Source organism: Mustelus asterias, unplaced genomic scaffold (genome assembly GCF_964213995.1).
Source record: "Mustelus asterias unplaced genomic scaffold, sMusAst1.hap1.1 HAP1_SCAFFOLD_1523, whole genome shotgun sequence".
Classification (NCBI taxonomy): Eukaryota; Metazoa; Chordata; class Chondrichthyes; order Carcharhiniformes; family Triakidae; genus Mustelus; species Mustelus asterias.
This window is the reverse complement of record NW_027591468.1, coordinates 14,092-36,039: the sequence shown is the minus strand read 5'-3', so window position 1 is coordinate 36,039 and position 21,948 is coordinate 14,092. Positions and strand designations below refer to the sequence as shown.

General features: G+C 47.2%; 1 protein-coding gene across 1 annotated transcript; it reads right to left on the bottom strand.

Moving 5' to 3' along the window:
• Positions 1-9: 9 nt before the first annotated feature.
• On the bottom strand, positions 10-21,555 carry LOC144488396 (uncharacterized). The gene is made up of 6 exons (XM_078206469.1): positions 21,254-21,555; positions 17,163-17,246; positions 4,766-4,932; positions 2,410-2,581; positions 2,241-2,306; positions 10-539 (listed from the first exon to the last, which is right to left on the bottom strand). Exons 2-6 carry the CDS (start codon positions 17,170-17,172, stop codon positions 22-24), a joined length of 933 nt encoding a protein of 310 aa, XP_078062595.1. The 5' UTR covers positions 17,173-17,246; positions 21,254-21,555; the 3' UTR covers positions 10-21.
• Positions 21,556-21,948: the final 393 nt, after the last annotated feature.

The following is a 21,948-nucleotide window of genomic DNA, read 5'->3' as shown; positions in this document are numbered from 1 at the left end:
ACCATCGAATATAAACAGCAATCACTCTGGCTTCTTCCAGAGCTCTCCCAGAATATTCCCAAAGTAGGGATACTGATCCAATATCAGATTCCTCAGGTTTATTCTACAGTTAATAGTGTTCAAATCCCGGAATTTAAAACGGAAAACAAATTGAAAGTGTGGGTATATTTTCCCAGTGGCCCAGTCATAAACAATCTTTTGTACCATTGTTGTTTTTCCAATCCCCGGCACTCCACTCACTGCTGCTGAATTCCCAGATTTGGATTTTCTCGGGGAAAAGCTGCTCTGAAACAATTGATCAGTTCGGATTTTTTCCAGTTCTCTCCGGAGATGTTTCTCTCTCCATTCTTCATGGTCTCGGCCTCTTGCCAGCAGTTCATGTTCGACAAGTGTCCGATCTCGAACAGTAGAAATAACCGTTAGCTCAGCGTATCGATCAACCAGCTGGAAAATCTTAACCTTCTCCTTTATGAGGATAGTGTTCACTCTCAGTGTTTCAGTTTGTACCCGGAGTGTCTGCTTGTGTTTCTGTTGGAGATCTTCAATTAGAACAGAGAGAAAATGTTTATTATTGTTATTGGCTTTAATAAGTAAATTCTCAAGACCACTTTGCTGAAAACAGATTTAATTCATTAAAAGTTAATGGAAATCTCATTTGAAAGTGAACAAAAGCCAAGAAAATTTTCATATCCTCACTTGATTCTAAATTTACTGAATGCAGATTTCTTTGCAGGTAATATTTTCTCTCTAATGGTGAATACTATCCAAGCTGCCGTGTATTGTCGACAGTACAAACCCCCACGTAATCCTGATTGCATAACAATGGAGATTCGAGTCGTTCAACGTTTGAATCCTTCAGTGATGTTTGTGAAGCAGATTACTGGATATTGTGAGGAGTTGGGGCACAGATTGCTCAGCGGCTGAATGCTATCATAGCAGATTTTTACTATTTTTACCTGTGATGCTGTGCACACTCGGAGGGAGAAAACTGTATGCCACATGCGACCGTATGGAAATGCACCTCCATCTCGGCACCCAGCCAGGTGGGCACAGCGCCTCAGGACCCAGCCAGGTGTGTACACGGTTTCACATTGCATCAGGACCCTGCCGGGCTCGCGCAGCGCATCAGGACCCTGCCAGATGTGTGCAGGGTTTTAAGAGCATCAGGATCCTGCCAGGTATCACACTGTGTATCAGCATCCTGCTTGGTGAGTACAGGGTTTCACGCCGTGTAAGGGTCCTGCCAGGTGAGTACAGGGTTTCTCAGTGAATCAGGATCCTGCCAGGTGAGTACAAGGTTTCTCAGTGAATCAGGATCCTGCCAGGTGAGTACAGGGTTTCTCAGCGAATCAGGATCCTGCCTGGTGAGTACAGGGTTTCTCAGTGAATCAGGATCCTGCCGGGTGTGTACAGGGTTTCTCAGTGAATCAGGATCCTGCTGGGTGAGTCCAGGGTTTCTCAGTGAATCAGGATCCTGCCAGGTGAGTACAGGGTTTCTCAGTGAATCAGGATCCTGCCAGGTGAGTACAGGGTTTCTCAGTGAATCAGGATCCTGCCAGGTGAGGACAGGGTCTCTCAGTGAATCAGGATCCTGCCAGGTGTGTACAGGGTTTCTCAGTGAATCAGGATCCTGCCAGGTGAGTACAGGGTTTCTCAGTGAATCAGGATCCTGCCAGGTGAGTACAGGGTTTCTCAGTGAATCAGGATCCTGCCAGGTGAATACAGGGTCTCTCAGTGAATCAGGATCCTGCCAGGTGAGTACAGGGTCTCTCAGTGAATCAGGATCCTGCCAGGAGAGTACAGGGTTTCTCAGTGAATCAGGATCCTGCCGGGTGTGTACAGGGTTTCTCAGTGAATCAGGATCCTGACAGGTGAGTACAGGGTTTCTCAGTGAATCAGGATCCTGCCAGGTGTGTACACGGTTTCTCAGTGATTCAGGATCCTGCCGGGTGAGTACAGTGTTTAAAACTGTATCAGGGTCCCGCCATGTACGGGGTTTTGTGAATTTAAGGAAGTGAAGCAATATCCCTATAATTACAAGAAACGTCAGAAGTCACATGCTTTGAATCTTAGATCTATGCTGAATTCACAAGAATTGATGATTTCCAGACAATTTTTATGCCTGCTCCGAGACTCTATGAATTTCTGTATCTCAAATTCTGATAACCTCGAGGCAAAGATGTACTTTCAAATACCCAGATTCTCACAAGTAAAATTAATTGTCTGAAATCCTCCCTTACCTTTCAGGTGGCTGGGTATTTCTGATAATTCTTGTCCAACTTTCATATAATTAATTGGATCAGAACCTGTTGAAAAGAATTAACTTCCATGAAATCAGGTCTGTGTAATATTGTAGTAAAGTTTGCAGTGTTTGGGTCTGAAACTGAATTCAGTGTGATTTTACCATACCAAGTTCCCGTATTTCTCTCAGTATTGTGCCCAATTTCCGTAATCTGTGGTGCATTTTCACAAAGGATTCCCACATCATCCTTCGAGCCCGAGGTCCTTTCTCCATAACCAGATTGAGGAGAAGTTTGGAACTGCCCGCCCTGTTTCCCTTCTCCACGAGCTCACTGACTTTCTGTAAAGAATAATAAAGAATATATTGATGAGGTGTGAAAGGTAAACACTGGGAAAGGGAAGGAAAGGACTTGCTCAGGGATGGGATTTCCCAGTTGTTTGGAGGACAGGAAGCAGCAACTGGTTTTGGTGAAATGTCATTCTGAAAAGTGATGAATATTCTCCACACATCTTGATTCCATCATTCCTTCAAATGAATGTGAATAAACTAAATTTAATGGCTGGAATACCGCTCTCAGTTTGGCACACAAGTAATCCCGTGCTGTAGCTGTCTCAGGAATTACCACAGATGAATGGAAACATTGTTGATTTATCAATCATGAAAATCAACCAACGATAACAATTCAATCATTTTCACATCATTAACTGAAATATCTGAAACCATTATTTTGCATGTTTACAGTTAGTGTGAAATGTCACTAACCATGTTCACAAAGTTTTAACATTCATCACCAGTTTACATTCAGAGTTTACAACACACAAAGAGAGGAGAAATCGGACCATGAACCCAATACAAAGCAGGGTGTTCAGAAATGTCTTCAGGAGGTGAGGAAAGTCGAGAGGCAGAAGGGACAGAAAGACATCTGAAGTCTCAGCCGTGAGTGGTGGTCTGAATGAGGTAGTGCACATAGAAGGGTGCACGAACCACAAAGGGAAGTTTGAAACAGCTGTCAAAATGTTTTTTTTAATTTTTCTATTCTGCAAAGATTTTCTGAAAAAGTAGCTCAGGCCAATTGTGATGGTATTGCATTAAGGTTAACAAATGATTCAAATAAGGGAAAGAATACACTTAATAGAACTGTTAAACATCCCCTGAAGATCTTTGCTTGAATAAACTCAGAGCAAAATCCCCTTTTGGTGACAACAGTCCTTATAGATGTGATCCATAACATTCCAGTAACTTTATCACACAATGTCCTGTGGCTTTAGGGTGTTCTTCAGCAGTTTAAAGATAAACTACAGAGTAGATGTGCTCAAGATGCTGATGTTTCCCTGGGGAGGAGTGCCAGCCAAACGCAGAGCACATGGTCAGAGTTTCACTCAGTTACGGATTATTTCGGACCCTCCATTATAGGAAAATAAAAGCAATTAGAAAACTGTCCTGAGAATATATACGGATGTTACTGAAGATGAATGGATTGATGTTATAACAGAGATTTGAGAATTTCAGACTCATTAGACTAGAGTTGTGAAGAATAAAGGGCAAATCAATTGTGGCCTTACGCTGAAGTGCATGTTCACGGATTGTTTCCAAAATTCAGTCAGAGGTCACACATTTACAGTCTTATGGGTCAGACTGGATTTTTTTTTAGTGCAAAATGGTTCAAATATGTTGTTGTGATGTAGAAGTTAATTTTATTTTGTTGATATATTGGATAATAAATTAATAGCAAAGGAGAGGAAGAAGCAGGACTGGTCCAACTGGATGGGATATTAACTAACAGATAGTAAGCATCAGGTTCAGGTTAGAATAAGTGATTGCTGGAGGAGAAAGTAAACCCAGGATCAACCTTGGAATGGTGGCAAAATGGCAGAAGAAGGCATTTGATGGCATTCCAGATGGTGGCCTCAAAATCGATTCTCGGGGAAGGCCTCTTTATTGGACACTATTTGGTGCACAGATGGGCCTATCCTCTGGGGCAATAGATATGCCAAGGCATCGGTGCTGCCTGCCCTCAAAGAAACCCGGTCTTTCTGAGGTCTGGTCTCTCTCTGGCCCCCAGACCTAACTTGTCTGAATTTCAGGGCTCATGGCCATTGATCTGCACTCACCCTCCAGATGCAGCTTATGGCGTTGCTGCTGAGGTACCGGCTCTCTGACTGGGCTGACAGGTTTGTGTAGAAGCTGCCACCTTTAATAAGGACAGCAGGTTCCTGGATCCCCACCACCTGCTGAAGCAAGGTTCCTGTCAGTGGGATCTTGCCACTTTCAAAATAATTCTGGCCTTTTTATGGCTCCAAAAGTTCTAAAACACTGGGGTTTGTCTCATTCCAAACATGGGACTGCTGTAGACCTATTGATTGGTATGATTAGTCAACAATTCAATTTTCAGTGCATCATGCAAACGACAACATGTAGGAAGATGCAGTAGACAGACTGAGGTATTTTTTCCACATTATTTCTTTTTTTCTATTCTGTAGGTTTTGTGATGTGTGAAGAGATGGAATTCACTCTACATCTTACCTGATATTCTTGTCCACTGAAATGGTCCTCGCCGATTAACATGAGAGCCAAACCTTCCACCCCTTCTTCAATCGCCCGTTCCAGTCTATCCCGGTAAAATTTAGTTAATTGAAGCAACAGGTAATCGTCGCAATTTGTGAAGAACTCAGTGAGTGTAGAGTTTGGATCTGTGGAAGCAAAGAAATACCAACACATTATCAATTTTCTACCCAGACGGTCACATTCCTCTCATTCCGAACAACCGAATCCTCCTGTGAACCAGGTTGTTAAAGCTGTGTTTATTTGCTTTGCTACAACACCTGGGGGAACACGTTCTGCACATGCTCAGATGTGGTATCAGAGCCTGTGACATCATAGTGAGTGACATCCCTGGGAGATCCTGTATCAAACACTTTAATTCCAAGTTAATCTGGAGAATCCCAATGCAGACACGGTCCCAGCTCAATGCTGCATTAAGAACTGGTAATTGGTAAACATATGAAAAACTAACAGTTTCCTGACAGCCGCTTCCCCCACTCGCCTTTGCACTTCCCCCACCATCCTTACCATTTCCCCACTTCATTCAAACTTTTCCTCACATCTCTCTGCTACTCTCCATGCAGGTCCTCGCTGCTGGGTCACTTCCATAGAGGGGAAGAGAGGAGAATGGCAGAACCAGAAACAATGTGTGGAAAGGCAGATACAACACATGTGCTACTTTCCATTAATCCGTGTAATCAATTCATTAAAAATGTACAATTTGTCACACAACCTAGCTTCAGTTTATTGGCTTCAGATAGATTTCGATTTTGATGTAACACGGGAATTTTTTGTCTTAGCACTGCTGCCTCACAGCGCCAGGGACCCAGGTTCAATTCGGGCCTCAAGTAACTGTCTGTGTGGCGTTTGCATGTTCTCCCCGTGTCTGTGTGGGTTTCCTCCGGGTACTCCGGTTCCCTCCCACAGTCCGATAGATTTGCAGGTTAGATGGATTGGACATGATCATTTACCCCATGGTGTCCAAATATGTGTAGGTTAGGTGGATTAGCCATGTTAAACGTGCAAGGTTATGAGCACAGGGTGGTGGAGTGGGCCTAGGAAAGATGCTCTTTGAGAGTCGGTGCAGACTCGATGGGGTGAATGGCCTCCTTCTGCACACTGGGGATTCAATGGTTTCTATTGTTGTTTAATTTCAGTGTTCCTGAAATTTCTTGCTTTCCCGAAAAGGTCAAGAGGGCTATTTTAATCCAATCCATTTGAAAACTAGCCGCCCCCAAGTTAACAGATCCAACTATCCAGGACAAGTGGGAAAAATATGGTAACACTATCATCTCCAATTAAGTGACAGAGCTTCCAAATAGTGATATAGATCATCGTTTCTTTTGTGCTACAGGGCCACAGTCATGTGGTAAATTAGTACTCATTAGTTTCTATTCCAATTGGATGGTTAATGCTGCTTATCGTCTCAAATCTGGATATTTCTCATTGTCCAGTCACATCAGCTGATACCCTTCACACTGTTCTTTTCACCTTATCGGTAAATGAGTTGTTGATGGTAGATTCAGACCAGGTTGGCCGTCCCCTCCCTTCCCCCGACCTCACTTCAATAATGTGGAGATGCCAGCATTGGACTGGGGTAAACACAGTGAGAAGTCTCACAACACCAAGTTAAAGTCCAACAGGTTTATTTGGTAGCAAAATCCACTAACTTTCAGAGCGCTGCCCCTTCGTCAGGTGAGTGGGAGTTCTGTTCACAAACGGGCACAAAGCCACAAACTCAATTTACAAAATAATGGTTGGAATGCGAGTCTTTACAGGAAATCAAGTCTTAAAGGTACAGTCAATGTGAGTAGAGAGAGCATTAAGCACAGGTTAAAGAGATGTGTATTGTCTCCAGACAGGACAGTTAGTGAGATTTTGCAAGCCCAGGCAAGTCATGGGGGTTACAGATAGTGTGACATGAACCCAAGATCCCGGTTGAGGCCGTCCTCATGTGTGCGGAACTTGGCCTCCCGAAGATACAAAAGGAAACCACACCCGTCCGTCCCATCGTATCGGGCAATGGGACCCTGTGCGAGAACCTCTCCGGCTACGTAGAGGGCATCCTGAAACCCATTGTACAAAGAACCCCCAGCTTTTGTCACGACACTACGGACTTCCTACAGAAACTCAGCACACATGGAGCAGTTGAACCAGGAGCACTCCTGGTCACAATGGATGTCTCAGCACTCTACACCAGCATCGCCCACGACGATGGCATTGCTGCAACTGCCTCTGTACTCAACACCGACAACTGCCAGTCTCCAGATTTTACAACTCATCCGCTTCATTCACTGGGGAATTATGCTTCGAGCCCAAAGAAGTAGGGGAGGTCCTAAATGAATACTTTGCGTCGGTATTCACAAAGGAGAGGGATGTGTTGACTGGGAGTGTCTCGGAGGGGAGTGTTGACCCGTTAAAGAAAATCTCCATTACAAGGGAGGAAGTGTTAGGTTTTTTAGGGAACATACAGACTGACAAATCCCCAGGGCTTGATGGAATCTATCCCAGGCTGCTCAGGGAGACGAGAGATGAAATCGCTGGGCCTCTGACGCAAATCTTTGTCTCATCACTGGACACAGGTGAGGTCCCAGAGGATTGGAGGATAGCTAATGTGGTCCCGTTATTTAAGAAGGGTAGGAAGGATAACCCGGATAATTATAGGACGGGGAGCTTGACGTCCGTGGTCGGGAAGTTGTTGGAGAGGATTCTTAGAGATACGATGTATGCGCATTTAGAAAGGAATAAACTCATTAACGATAGTCAGCATGGTTTTGTGAGAGGGAGGTCATGCCTCACTAACCTGGTGGAGTTTTTTGAAGAAGTGACGAGAATGGTTGACGAGGGAAGGGCCGTGGATGTCGTCTATATGGACTTTAGTAAAGCGTTTGACAAAGTCTCTCATGGTAGGCTGGTGAAAAAGGTTGGATCTCATGGGATAAAGGGGGAGGTGGCGAGATGGGTGGAGAACTGGCTTGGTCACAGAAGACAGAGGGTGGTAGTGGAAGGGTCTTTTTCCGGCTGGATGCCTGTGACTAGTGGTGTTCCACAGGGCTCTGTATTGGGACCTCTGCTGTTTGTGATTTATATAAATGGTCATGGAAGAAGGTGTAACTGGGATGATCAGTAAGTTTGCGGACGACACGAAAATGGCTGGACTTTCAGATAGTGAGGAGCATTGTCAGAGGCTACAGAAGGATATAGATAGGCTGAAAATTTGGGCAAAGAAATGGCAGATGGAGTTCAATCCAGATAAATGCGAAGTGATGCATTTTGGCAGAACTAATGTAAGGGGGAACGAAACGATAAATGGCAGAACCATAAAGGGTGTAGATACGCAGAGGGACCTGGGTGTGCAAGTCCACAGATCCTTGAAAGTGACGTCACAGGTGGAGACGGTAGTGAATAAGGCATATGGCATGCTTGCCTTTATAGGACGGGGCATAGAGTATAAAAGTTGGGGTCTGATGTTGCAGTTGTATAGAACATTGGTTCGGCCGCATTTGGAATACTACGCCCAGTTCTGGTCGCCACACTACCAGAAGGACGTGGAGGCTTTGGAGAGAGTACAGAGGAGGTTTACCAGGATGTTGCCTGGTATGGAGGGGCTTAGATATGAGGAGAGATTGGGTAAACTGGGGTTGTTCTCACTGTAAAGACGGAGGATGAGGGGTGACCTAATAGAGGTGTATAAAATTATGAAAGGCATAGATAGGGTGAACGGTGGGAAGCTTTTCCCCAGGTTGGTGGTGACGTTCACGAGGGGTCATAGGTTCAAGGTGAGGGACGGGGGGGGGGGCGCAGCGGAGGTTTAACACGGATATCAGAAGGACATATTTTACACAGAGGCTGGTGGGGGCCTGGAATGCGCTGCCGGGCAAGGTGGTGGAGGTGGACACACTGGGAACGTTTAAGACTTATCCAGATAGCCACATGAACGGAATGGGAATGGAGGGATACAAAAGAATGGTCTAGTTTGGACCAGGGAGCAGCACGGGCTTGGAGGGCTGAAGGGCCTGTTCCTGTGCTGTGTTTTTCTTTTCTTTGTTCCTGGACCACAATGTCTTCACCTTCAACAACCAGTTCTTCATCCAGACACACGGAACAGCCATGGGGACCAAATTCGCACCTCAATATGTCAACATCTTCATGCACAGGTTCGAACAAGACTTCTTCACCACACAGGACCTTCAACCGATGCTATACACTAGATACATCGATGACATTTTCTTCCTTTGGAGTCATGGTGAACAATCATTGAAACAACTATATGACGACATCAACAAGCTCCATCCCACCATCAGATTCACCATGGACTACTCTCTGGAATCGGTTGCATTCTTGGACACACACATCTCCATCAAGGACGGTCACCTCAGCACTTCACTGTACCCGCAAGCGCACGGATAACCTCACGATGCTCCACTTCTCCAGCTTCCCCCGTAAACACATTAAAGAATCCATCCCCTATGGACAAGCCCTCCGTATACACAGGATTTGCTCGGATGGAGGAGGATCGCAACAGACGCCTCCAGATGCTGAAAGATGCCCTCATAAGAACAGGATATGGCGCTCGACTCATCGATCAACAGTTCCGACGCGCCACAGCACCGACCTCCTCAGAAGTCAAACACGGGACACGGTGGACAGAGTACCCTTCGTCGTCCAGTACTTCCCTGGAGCGGAAAAGCTACGACATCTTCTCCGGAGCCTTCAACATGTCATTGATGAAGACGAACATCTCGCCAAGGCCACCCCCACACCTTGCCTTCAAACAACTGCACAAACTCAAACAGACCATTGTCTGCAGCAAACTACCCAGCCTTCAGGAGAACAGTGACCACAACACCACACAACCCTGCCACAGCAACCTCTGCAAGACATGCCGGATCATCGACACGGATGCCATCATCTTACGTGAGAACACCATCCACCAGGTACACAGTACATACTCTTGCAACTCGGACAACGTTGTCTACCTGATGTGCTGCAGGAAAGGATGTCCCGAGGCATGGTACATTGGGGAAACTATGCAGACGCTGCGACAACGGATGAATGAACACCGGTCGACAATCACCAGGCAAGAGTGTTCTCTTCCTGTTGGGGAGCACTTCAGTGGTCACGGGCATTCGGCCTCTGATCTTCGGGTAAGCGCTCTCCAAGACGGCCTTCACGACAACGCAGAGTCGCTGAGCAGAGACTGATAGCCAAGTTCCGCACACGAGGACGGCCTCAACCGGGATCTTGGGTTCATGTCACACTACCTGTAACCCCCATGACTTGTCTGGGCTTGCAAAATCTCACTAACTGTCCTGTCTGGAGATAATACACATCTCTTTAACCTGTGCTTAACGCTCTCTCCACTCACACTGTCTGTACGTTTGAGACTTGATTACCTGTAAAGACTCACATTCCAACCATTATTTTGTAAATTGAGTTTGTGTCTTTGTGCCCTGTTTGTGATCCGAACTCCCACTCACCTGATGAAGGAGTAGCAAGCGCTCCGAAAGCTGGTGGATTTTGCTACCAAATAAACCTGTTGGACTTTAACCTGGTGTTGTGAGACTTCTCACTGTGCTCACTTCAATAACCCATGAACATTGGCCAGAATTTTACGTTGAGAAGGTGGGGACGTGCCTGACTCAGACGTGTGTGAAATCATGGGAGAAGACATTGGGCACGTGTTTCAACATTATTGCTCATGCAATATTTCAGTGGCAGACACACCTCTGACTCTCGCCACAAATCAACCTGTCACTTTAGCCCATTAAGGGGCCAATTAAATGCAGTTTTCCATGGCTCATCTGCCTTTACATTTACTGGGCAAGCGGATTGGCCAGGCAGCCTTTAGGTTTTGGCTATAACCTGGGTCTCGGGCGGGATGAACTGTTCGAGCTGAAATAAAATGAACAGGAGTTATAGGCAACTAGTTACACCGGGGCATCGGGAGGAAGACACGTGGGTCACAGTTAGGAGCAGTAAAGGGCAGAAGGGTAAAGTACCAGGGAGTACTTCAGTGGCGGTCTCTCAAAATAGGAAGGGCTTGGTGACAGGTGTGAGAGGGGAGGGGAGTGAACAGTTAGAAGAGGGGTCACCTGTGGTTGTCCCACTCCAAAACAGGTATATTGTTTTGGATAGTGTGGAGGAGTGTGCCTCTCCAGTGGTAAGACACAGTGAGCAGGTCACTGGCACACAGTCAGGCTCTGTGGCCCGGAAAGGGAAGAGAGGGGTTAGGAGAGCGATAGTGGTGGGGGATGCATCAGTTAGAGGCACAGACAGGCGATTCTGTGGGTGGGAACGGGACTCCAGGATGGTAGTCTGCCTACCTGGTGCTGGGGTCACGGATGTCTCCGAGCGGATAGGAGGCATATTAAAAGGGGAAGATAAAGAAACGGATGTCATTATACACATTGGTGGAAATGACGTAGATAGGAAGAGTAGGGGGATCCTAAGAGAGCAATTCAGGGAGTTGGGAAATAGGTTAAAAAGTAGGGTCACTAGGGTGGCCATCTCTGGGCTGCTCCCAATGCCTCGTGCCAGTGAGGCTAAGAATAGGGAGTTGGTACAAATGAATGCCTGGCTAAAGGACTGGTCCAGGAGGGAGGGCTTCATTTTCATAGATCAATGGGAAGTTTTCAGGAGAGGATGGCACCTGTACAAGAGGGAGGGTTCACAACTAAGTTGGAAGGGCACAAATATCCTGGCTGGGAGCTTTGCTAGTGCAGTTCGGGGGGGTTTAAACTAGTATGGCAGGGGGGTGGGGATCAAACTATTAGGTCTACAAGTGTGGAGGCTGGGGACGAGCTTGGGGCTGGGACAAGGCTGGCAAAGAAGAAGAGCACTCTGGGGGAGGACGACCTCACTGGGCCTGGAGGTCTGGAGTGCTTTTACTTCAATGCAAGGAGCGTAGCAGGTAAGACAGACGAACTTGGGGCCTTAATGCGCACGAGGAATTTGGATGTGGTTGCGGTGACAGAGACTTGGTTGAAAGAGGGACAGGACTGGCAGCTGAATATTCCAGGGTACAAGTGTTTTAGGCGAGACAGAGGAGGGGCCAAAAGAGGTGGGGGAGTAGCGGTATTAGTTGGAGAGCATATTACAGCGGTGCAGAGGGAGGACAATTCAGAGGGGTCGTGTAACGAGTCACTCTGGGTGGAGCTTAGAAACAGGAAAGGCGCAGTCACTATGTTGGGGGTGTACTACAGGCCCCCCAACTGCCCAAGGGAAGTGGAAGAATGGATATGTCAGGAGATACTGGATAGGTGCAGGAAAAATAGGGTTGTTGTCGTGGGAGACTTCAATTTCCCTGGTATAGACTGGAAATCGCTGAGGGCAGGGACTCTGAATGGGGAGGAATTTGTAAAATGTGTACAGGAGGGTTCGTTGGAACAATATGTAGACAGCCCGACTAGAGAGGGGGCTATACTGGACCTGGTACTGGGGAATGAGCCCGGTCAGGTCTTCAAAGTTTTGGTAGGGGAACATGTGGCAAATAGTGACCACAATTCTGTTAGTTTTAGGATACTGATGGAAAAGGATGAGTGGTGTCCCAAGGGTAAGGTGTTGGATTGGGGGAAGGCTAACTTTAGTGGGATCAGGCAGAAATTGGCAGCTCTTGATTGGGAGAGGCTGTTTGAGGTAAATCCACATCTGGTATGTGGCAGTCTTTTAAGGAACAGTTGTTAGGGCTACAGGACAAGCATGTGCCTGTAAAAAAGGATAGGAAGGGTAGGATTAGAGAACCGTGGATAACCAGGGAAATTGAGCGACTGGTCAAAAAGAAAAGAGAGGCGTATGTTCGGTCCAAGCAGGTAAAAACGGAGGGAGCTCTGGAGGAGTACAAAGAAAGTAGGAAAGTACTCAAACGGGGAATTAGAAGAGCAAAATGGGGTCACGAAATTTTCTTGGCAGACAGGATTAAGGAGAATCCCAAGGCATTTTATTCATACGTTAGGAACAAAAGGGTTGTTAGGGAAAAACATCGGACCTCTCAGGGACAAAAGTGGGGACTTATGCTTGGAGCCCAAAGAAGTAGGGGAGATCCTAAATGAATACTTTGCGTCGGTATTCACAAAGGAGAGGGATGTGTTGACTGGGAGTGTCTCGGAGGGGAGTGTTGAACCGTTGGAGAAAATCTCCATTACAAAGGAGGAAGTGTTCGGTTTGATAGAGAATATAAAGGCTGACAAATCCCCAGGGCCTGATGGAATCTATCCTCGGCTGCTCAGGGAGACGAGAGGTGAAATCTTTGGGCCTCTGACGCAAATCTTTGTCTCGTCACTGGACGCAGGTGAGGTCCCAGAGGATTGGAGGATAGCTAATGTGGTCCCGTTAATTAAGAAGGGTAGGAAGGATAACCCGGGTAATTATAGGCCGGCGAGCTTGACGTCCGTGGTGGGGAAGTTGTTGGAGAAGATTCTTAGAGATAGGATGTAAGCGCATTTAGAAAGGAATAAACTCATTAACGATAGTCAGCATGGTTTTGTGAGAGGGAGGTCATGCCTCACTAACCTGGTGGTGTTTTTTGAAGAAGTGACCAGAATGGTTGACGAAGGAAGGGCCGTGGATGTTGTCTATATGGACTTTAGTAAAGCGTTTGACAAAGTCCCTCATGGTAGGCTCGTGAAAAAGGTTGGATCCCATGGGATAAAGGGGGAGGTGGCTAGATGGGTGGAGAACTGGCTTGGTCATAGAAGACAGAGGGTGGTCGTGGAAGGGTCTTTTTCCGGCTGGAGGCCTGTGACTAGTGGTGTTCCGCAGGGCTCTGTATTGGGACCTCTGCTGTTTGTGATTTATATAAATGATCTGGAAGAAGGAGTAACTGGGGTGATCAGTAAGTTTGCGGACGACACAAAACTGGCAGGACTTGCAGATAGTGAGGAACATTGTCAGAGGCTACAGAAGGATATAGATAGGCTGGAAATTTGGGCAAAGAAATGGCAGATGGAGTTCAATCCTGATGAATGCGAACTGATGCATTTTGGTGTGAATAATGTAGGGAGGAGCTACACGATAAATGGAAGAACCATAAAGGGTGTAGAGACGCAGAGGGACCTGGGTGTGCAAGTCCACAGATCTTTGAAGGTGACGTCACAGGTGGAGAAGGTGGTGAAGAAGGCATATGGCATGCTTGCCTTTATAGGACGGGGCATAGAGTATAAAAGTTGGGGTCTGATGTTGCAGATGTATAGAACGTTGGTTCGGCCGCATTTGGAATACTGCGTCCAGTTCTGGTCGCCACACTACCAGAAGGACGTGGAGGCTTTGGAGAGAGTACAGAGGAGGTTTACCAGGATGTTGCCTGGTATGGAGGGGCTTGGTTATGAGGAGAGATTGGGGAAACTGGGGTTGTTCTCCTTGGAAAGACGGAGGATGAGGGGAGACTTAATAGAGGAGTATAAAATTATGAAAGGCATAGATAGGGTGAACGGTGGGAAGCTTTTCCCCGGGTCGGTGGTGACATTCACGAGGGGTCATAGGTTCAAGGTGAAGGAGGGGGGAGGTTTAACACAGATATCAGAAGGACATATTTTACACAGAGGGTCGTGGGGGCCTGGAATGTGTTGCCGGGCAAGGTGGTGGAGGCGGACACACTGGGAACGTTTAAGTCTTATCTAGACAGCTATATGAACGGAGTGGGAATGGAGGGATACAAAAGAGTGGTCTAGTTTGGACCAGGGAGCGGCGCGGGCTAATTGTTCTTTGTTTCTCGTTTCAAGGCTTCATTCTATGATCATCTTGCTGGTGCCAGTGCAGAGCGAGACTGCGGATAGTTGGGAACCTGTCTCGGGGGCAGGGAATTCAGATGGTGTTCGTAAAGCAGAAGTGGAAATGAATAGGGTTGGGAAGTATTTTCTGATCATGGCCAGTGTGATCTCCTGGACTCGTTTCGATCGCCTCAGGGGGTCGGAGAGGAATTTCCCAGATGTTTTTTTCCCCATATTGGCCCTGGGGTTTTCACTCTGGGTTTTCGCCTCTCCCTGGAGATCACATGGTCTGGAATGGGGGGGTGGGGGTGAGTTAATAGGTTGTGATGAACAAAGCATCCTAGTTGGGAGGGACAGCTCGGTGGATAGGATATTAGGATGTAGATAGGCTGGAAAATTGGGCGGGGATCCTGGATTCAGGATTCAATCCTGGACCGGGGAGCGGCGCGGGCTTGGAGGGCCGAAGGGCCTGTTCCTGTGCTGTATTGTTCTTTGTTTGTTCTTTGAACAAAACGTGGCTGGGGATAGAGAGAGGTCTGAGTTTGATTGTGCTGCCTACTCATGGGCATAGATTTGACAATGAAATTTATTTTTCACGGGTCAGCAGCTTTCAAGTAAACTGCTAGGACAGGGAAACATGAATCGGGATTGCAGGGTGGCTGGTCCCAAGAAGAAGAAAAAATGTTCTTTGGAAACCAGGGAATAGAACAAAAGAAAGTTCCAGGAAGATTGTAGTCTCAAAGGAAGAAAGAATCATAGAATTCCTACAGTGTAGGAGGTCATTCACCCCTGCATATCCTTTGGGGAAAATTTAGCATGGCCAGTGCACCGAACATGCACATCTTTGGAGTGAGAGAGGAACCGGAGTATCCGGAGGAAACCCATGCAGACTGGGGAGATTGTGCAGACTCCACACAGACACCCAAGGCTGGAATCGATTCCTGGGTCCCTGACACTGTGATGCAGCAGTGCCCACTACTGTGCCACCGAACAGTGGGAATCTGAACAAGGTCATGTTTAGTGTTGTTAATGAAAGGAGCAGTGAAAGTCCCAAGAGGTACAGACAACCGCAAGAAGCCGATTTTAAATTCATTTTACAGGAAGCCAGACCTCGGATATAATCAGAAGTTGGTGACAACTTATTGAGGCCGATAGGATTCAATAAGCTATCACCAACTTCTGATTACATTGTGTTCTGTTGACATGGCTACATGCCATAGCGAGTTTGTGGCAAGTGAAGCTTGAATCTATGTGGTGATCCAGGGCAGATGGATGCAATAAAGAGAGGCTGAAATCCTGGCAGTGTTTTCTTGATGAAGACATTCAATAGCATCATCAATTGGAGAAGATTCCAAAGCGTGCTCTTCAACAGCAAAGATTGCATCACTCATATGGAAAACAGAGTCCAAATGAAGCAATGGCCTAGTTTTATTATTGCTAGACTATTCATCCAGAAACTCAGCTAATGTTTCGGGGACCGGGTTCGAATACCGCCATGGCAGCTTGCGAAATTTGAATTTTTTTAAAAATCTGGAATTAAGAATCTACCGATGACCATGGAAACAGTGTTGATGGTCAGCATTGTTGATGCTTCGCTGATGTCCTTTAGGGAAGGAAGTCTGCTGTCCTTACGTGGTCTGGCCTACATGTGACTCCAGAGCAACAGCTCTGTGGTTGACTCTCAATTGCCCTCTGAAATGTCTTAGCAACTCACTAAGGGCAACTAGGAATGAACAATAAATGCTGGCCAGCCAGCAACGCCCAAGTCTCATGAATGATTAAAAAAAAGTTGGCTCAGTGAGATCAGCATTGAGAATGAAGGATTGATAAAAGAAAATTCACAGAGGGTGCTTGGGAGACATCTGTCACATGGCCACAGAGAGTAGTGTATCTGCCCACAGTTTGCCTACTGATTTACATGTACTGTTTACTCATCGAGAACATCAAAGCGTTAAATAGATTTCAGAACATGTTACCTTGTAAATTTTTATATACCTAGAAAGCAGTTTATTACAGTTTCTCTTTCCTTGTTTCATAAATATTTTATTATTTTGTTGAAACTTTATCAGTGAGATCAGACAGTGTGTAACCCGGGAGGATGGAGTCAGTGAGATCAGACAGTGTGTAACCCGGGAGGATGGAGTCAGTGAGATCAGACAGTGTGTAACCCGGGGAGGATGGAGTCAGTGGCTCAGTTCAGTCGTTGCCATCCAAAGTAAACATCCGAACACTACATAAATAATAAAAGTTAGGATCAATTAAGCCAGGTTCGATCCTGAGATTTGACTTGTCCAGTGGGATCAGCTGGAATCTTAACTCACTGTTTAAACCGTGCTGCAATTTGTTGGGGTGTATTTTACCGTCACACATGGCAGGAGAATCAGAGCGGGGGAGGGGCAGATCATGGAAAGGTCCGTTGATCTCGAGTGGGATTTTCCGGTTTCGTCCCTGTCTAGATTCACCTTATAGCCCCCAGCTATCTATTGGACAGTACCAGAGCTCATGAGCTCCCTACATCTGTGACTGGGATGAACCTCCAGATGGTCACTCAATTCCTCTTCCTGCTCAGACCCTGTTCTCTTTTAACTTTGTATTTGAACCATTGATTCTTGCTCAAAATCTGGAACTTTGTCCTGTAAGAAATTACGATTTTAATTATTTTCTGTACCTACCCGCATCCATTTTCACTCTTGTTGAAGATGTTGGATCTGATCCTTTAGCCACGGTGGTGTTAGACGATCCGGTATTCTGACACCCTGCAACAAATACAATTTTCCATGTAAAATTCCACCGAGAAACACCTCATAACAGCCATACATTTTACATGTAATATTTCAGGAAATTTATTTGTGACGTGGAGTCACTGCTAATTCTGTTCAATTCTTGAAATATAAAGAGAAGGTGCTGGAAAATCCCGGCAGGTCTGGCAGCATCTGAGGGAAAGAAAACAGAGTAAACATGTTGAGTCCACGATGACTCTTGGTTCGAACCCCAATGTTATCTCTGTTTCTCTCTCCACGATGCTGCCACAGCTACTGAGATTTTCCAGCATTTTCTGTTTTTGTTCCAGATCTCCAGTAGTTCATTTTTACTCGACCTGTGTATTCTGATTTGAAACGCGTCCAGGCAAGCCCAGGCAATCTGCAAATGTTCTTTCTCCTTTGGGCTTGGCTTTCTTTCAGCAGCATCACAGGTAGAGACCGCTGACATTCCCTGTCAGTCCTCAATAACCTGTTATTAATAATTATAGTTTAAATTATGCTCAGTTCCAGACAAGATGCTGAGTTGTTTGAGCTCAATATAGGCAGTTCCCAATACCAGCTATCTATAGGACAATTCCAGTACTCAGGAACTCCCTCACCTGTGACGCTGATGTCTCTCCAGATGGTCACTCACTTCCCTCTTTCTACCCAGCCACTAGAAATATTTACCTCACAAAATGCAGCATCTCTCCTGGAACCAAACATAGTTTTACTTCCAATTATTAATAAGTAGTTTCAGTTTCCTCAGGACTTCTTTGTCTGGTAAACTAACAGTCCAGGCTCAATTCCCTAACAAATCTATCCATTGTGTCATCTGGAGAAGAGCTTTTTGCTTCATTCAGACACTCGCACGTGCAAAGACCTCTGTGCGTCGGATAGATTCTAATTATCAGATTTGCAAAGTGTCTGTTGCGCAATTAATAACCGGTCTCAGTTTCCAAAGGACCTCTGTTTGGTAAACTCACAGTGTGGGTGCAATTCCCTCTCTATCAAATCTATCCATTGTGTCATCTGGAGAAGAGCTCATTGATTATAACTGACACTGCACGCTTCCAGGTGCAAAGATCGGTGTCTATCTGACACCTGCACCAGTCTGCCATGAGGGACCCTGTCAAAGGATCATTAAGACCATTGAAAGAATGTGTCCGCTTTGCTATGGGTACGATTGTGCAAAGTCCGACTGTGATTTACTTCAAGGTGAAAGTGAATGGAAAATTTGGGTTTGAGGGTATAAAGCTACAGGAGGATGGAGTCAGTGAGATCAGACAGTGTGTAACCCGGGGAGAATGGAGTCAGTGAGATCAGACAGTGTGTAATCCGGGGAGGATGGAGTCAGTGAGATCAGACAGTGTGTAACCCGGGGAGGATGGAGTCAGTGAGGTCAGGCAGTGTGTAACCCGGGGAGGATGGAGTCAGTGAGATCAGACAGTGTGTAACCCGGGGAGGATGGAGTCAGTGAGGTCAGACAGTGTGTAACCCGGGGAGGATGGAGTCAGTGAGGTCAGGCAGTGTGTAACCCGGGGAGGATGGAGTCAGTGAGATCAGACAGTGTGTAACCCGGGGAGGATGGAGTCAGTGAGGTCAGACAGTGTGTAACCCGGGGAGGATGGAGTCAGTGAGGTCAGGCAGTGTGTAACCCGGGGAGGATGGAGTCAGTGAGGTCAGGCAGTGTGTAACCCGGGGAGGATGGAGTCAGTGAGATCAGACAGTGTGCAATCCGGGGAGGATGGAGTCAGTGAGATCAGACAGTGTGTAACCCGGGGAGGATGGAGTCAGTGAGATCAGGCAGTGTGTAACCCAGGGAGGATGGAGTCAGTGAGATCAGATAAAAGTTATAAGGAGAGGCTGAATAGACTGGGACTTTTTTCTCTGGAGCGTAGGAGGCTGAGGGGTGACCTTATAGAGGTCTATAAAATAATGAGGGGAATAGACAAGGTAGATAGTCAATATCTTTTCCCAAGGGTAGGGGAGTATAAAATTAGAGGGCATAAGTTTAAGGTGAGAGATACAAAAGTGTCCAGAGGGGCAATTTTTTCAGAGGGTGGAGAGTGTCTGGAACAAGCTGCCAGAGGTAGTGGTGGAAGCGGGTACAATTTTATCTTTTAAAAAGCATTTAGATAGTTACATGGGAACAATGGGTGTAGAGGGATATGGGCCAAATGCGGGCAATTGGGATTAGTTTAGGAGTTTAAAACAAAAAGGGCGGCATGGACAAGTTGGGCCGAAGGTCCTGTTTCCACGCTGTAAACCTCTATGACTATGGGAATAGATAAGATAGAAGCAGGGAAGTTGGTTCCACCGGTAGGTGAAACTAGAACGAGGTGGCATGGCCTGAAAATAAGGGGTGCAGATTTAGGACTGAGTTGAGGAGGAACTTCTTCACACAAAGCGTTGTGAATCTGTGGAATTCCCTGCCCGGTGAAGCAGTTGAGGCTGCCTTATTGAATGTTTTTAAGGCAAGGATAGATAAATTTGGAGGCCATTTGGTCCATCCAGTCTGCACCGACCACAATCCCACCCAGACCCTATCCCCGTGTTTACCCTGCTAATCCCCCTGACACCGAGGAGCAACTTAGCATGGCCAATGCACCTATCCTGCTCATCTCTGGAGAGTCGGAGGAAATCCCCGCAGACACGGGGAGAATGTGCAGACTCCACACAGACAGTGAACCAACGCCGGCAAAGTCAGCGAGGTGAAAGTTGTGCAGTAGAAGCCCAGACAGGGCAAAGGGGTGGGGAGGGGATTTCCATGAGACACAAACATTGTGGGTTCCAGTTCTTCTCTCTCTCTCTCTCTATACAGTTTGGGATTTGGGGCTGCTGTGGCAATACACGTGTTGCACTGTGAATGTGCACGTATCCTCGTATTCAATCAAGCTCTGTCAGTTTCCTTGCATTTGTTGATTTACAGCCGCACAAAACAATTTAGTTTCATGTGCTGCAAATGCTCAGACAGGGCCCAGACTGAAATAATGAAGAGAGATCCGTTGCTGTGTTTACTCAGACAAGCGCTTGATTGCAGTAATTTAGATGGTGCAGCAGTGTTTACACAGACACGGCCTAGATTGTAATAACAGATCTTTCTAAGAAACATTGAATCATCCAATTGCTGCAGTGCAGGAGGAGGCCATTTGGTCCATCCAGTCTGTACCGCCCACAATCCCACCCAGACCCTATCCCCGTGTTGACCCTGCTAATCCCCCTGACACTGAGCAGCAACTGAGCCTGGCCAGTGCGCCCTGTGCTGCTGATGTTTGGAGAGTGTGAGGAAAGGGCCGCAGACACGGGGAGAATGTGCAGACTCCACACAGACAGTGAGCCAAGGCCGGGAATTGAAGCCGGCTCCCTGGCGCTGTGAGACCGCAGCACCAACCACTGAGCCACCGCGCCGCCCACAATGTAACTGACCGTCCCCGCTCTGTTAATATGATACAAAGACGGGCTGTATTTACACAGGAAACCGCCATTTTAATCCTCAAGCTGAATGTTGTTGGAGTTCAAACTTTTTCTGGGCCGTTAATTCCTCCCCGTGATTCACAGACCCGGAAATACCCGGATACACAGCGACAAACCGCAGTGCGCCTGCGCGCAGTAAGAAGCGGGCCGCACCCTCCCGGAGTGAAGTTCGCGCGGGCGGCGGCGGTTGGTTTCCGGCTCGCCGATTGGTCAGCTCCCGGTCACGTGCTGTGAGCGGGCAGTGACTTCAGACCCCCCTCCAACCCCGCGCAGAAACCGTTAACGGCCGCGCCACGTGACCGCGAGCCGCTCTCACTGAGTGGGCGGGACCTCACCGCACCCTCATTCCCCATTGGTGCGTTCTGCTGTCCGTCAAATGAACACAGCCAATAGGAAGCCGCTCCAGCAGAATGATTGACAGCCAGTGCGGGGCGCACTCGGGCAGCTTGTGATGAAGCAGCGACTCGCTGCCACTGGGGACAACCCCAGTCAGCGAGAGTCGGCGCCGCTGAAGTTGAGACTTTTTCTCTTATTTAATTCCTTACCGTTACTCAAAAATTCGGTGTGAAGCCGCTGGGAAAGGCCCGCACACGCAGTGAGAAACGCCGCTGGGAAAGCCCCGCACACGCAGTGAGAAACGCCGCTGGGAAAGCCCCGCACACGCAGTGAGAAACGCCGCTGGGAAAGCCCCGCACACGCAGTGAGAAACGGCGCGGCGCCTGAACTCCGCACTCGAGACGGCGGCGGCTGTTTGTCCGCTCGCCTATTGGCCAGATCCAGATCACGTGCTGTGCGTCGGCAGTGGCGTCAGAACGCCCCCTCCAGCCGCGCGCAGAAACCGTTTAACGGCCGCTTCCAGCCACGTCACTGAGTGGGCGGCACCTCATTGCGTCATCATTCAGATTTACATACAGCAGGGAAACAGGCCCTTCAGCCCAACTTGTCCAGGCTGCCCCTGTTTTTAAACCTCTAAACTCGTCCCAATTGCCCACATTTGGCCCATATCCCTCTAGACCCATCTAACTAAATGCTTTTAAAAGACAATTGTCCCCACCTCTACTACTCCCTCTGGCAGCTCGTTCCAGACACTCACCACCCTCTGTGTGAAATAATTGCCCCTCTCACCTTCAACCTCTGCCCTCTAAGGTTTAGACTCCCCGACCTTTGGGAAAATACATGAACTATCCAGCTGATCTGTGCCCTCATTATTTTATAGACCTCTATAAGATCACCCCTCAGC

What these genes read in the sequence shown, in the direction of transcription:
- LOC144488396 (XM_078206469.1), bottom strand. An exon ending in GAGAGAAATACGGGAACTTG is followed by an intron (nt 2,307 to 2,409) that starts GTATGGTAAAAT and finishes TCTTTTCAACAG; the next exon opens with GTTCTGATCCAATTAATTAT. An exon ending in AATACCCAGCCACCTGAAAG is followed by an intron (nt 540 to 2,240) that starts GTAAGGGAGGAT and finishes TTCTAATTGAAG; the next exon opens with ATCTCCAACAGAAACACAAG.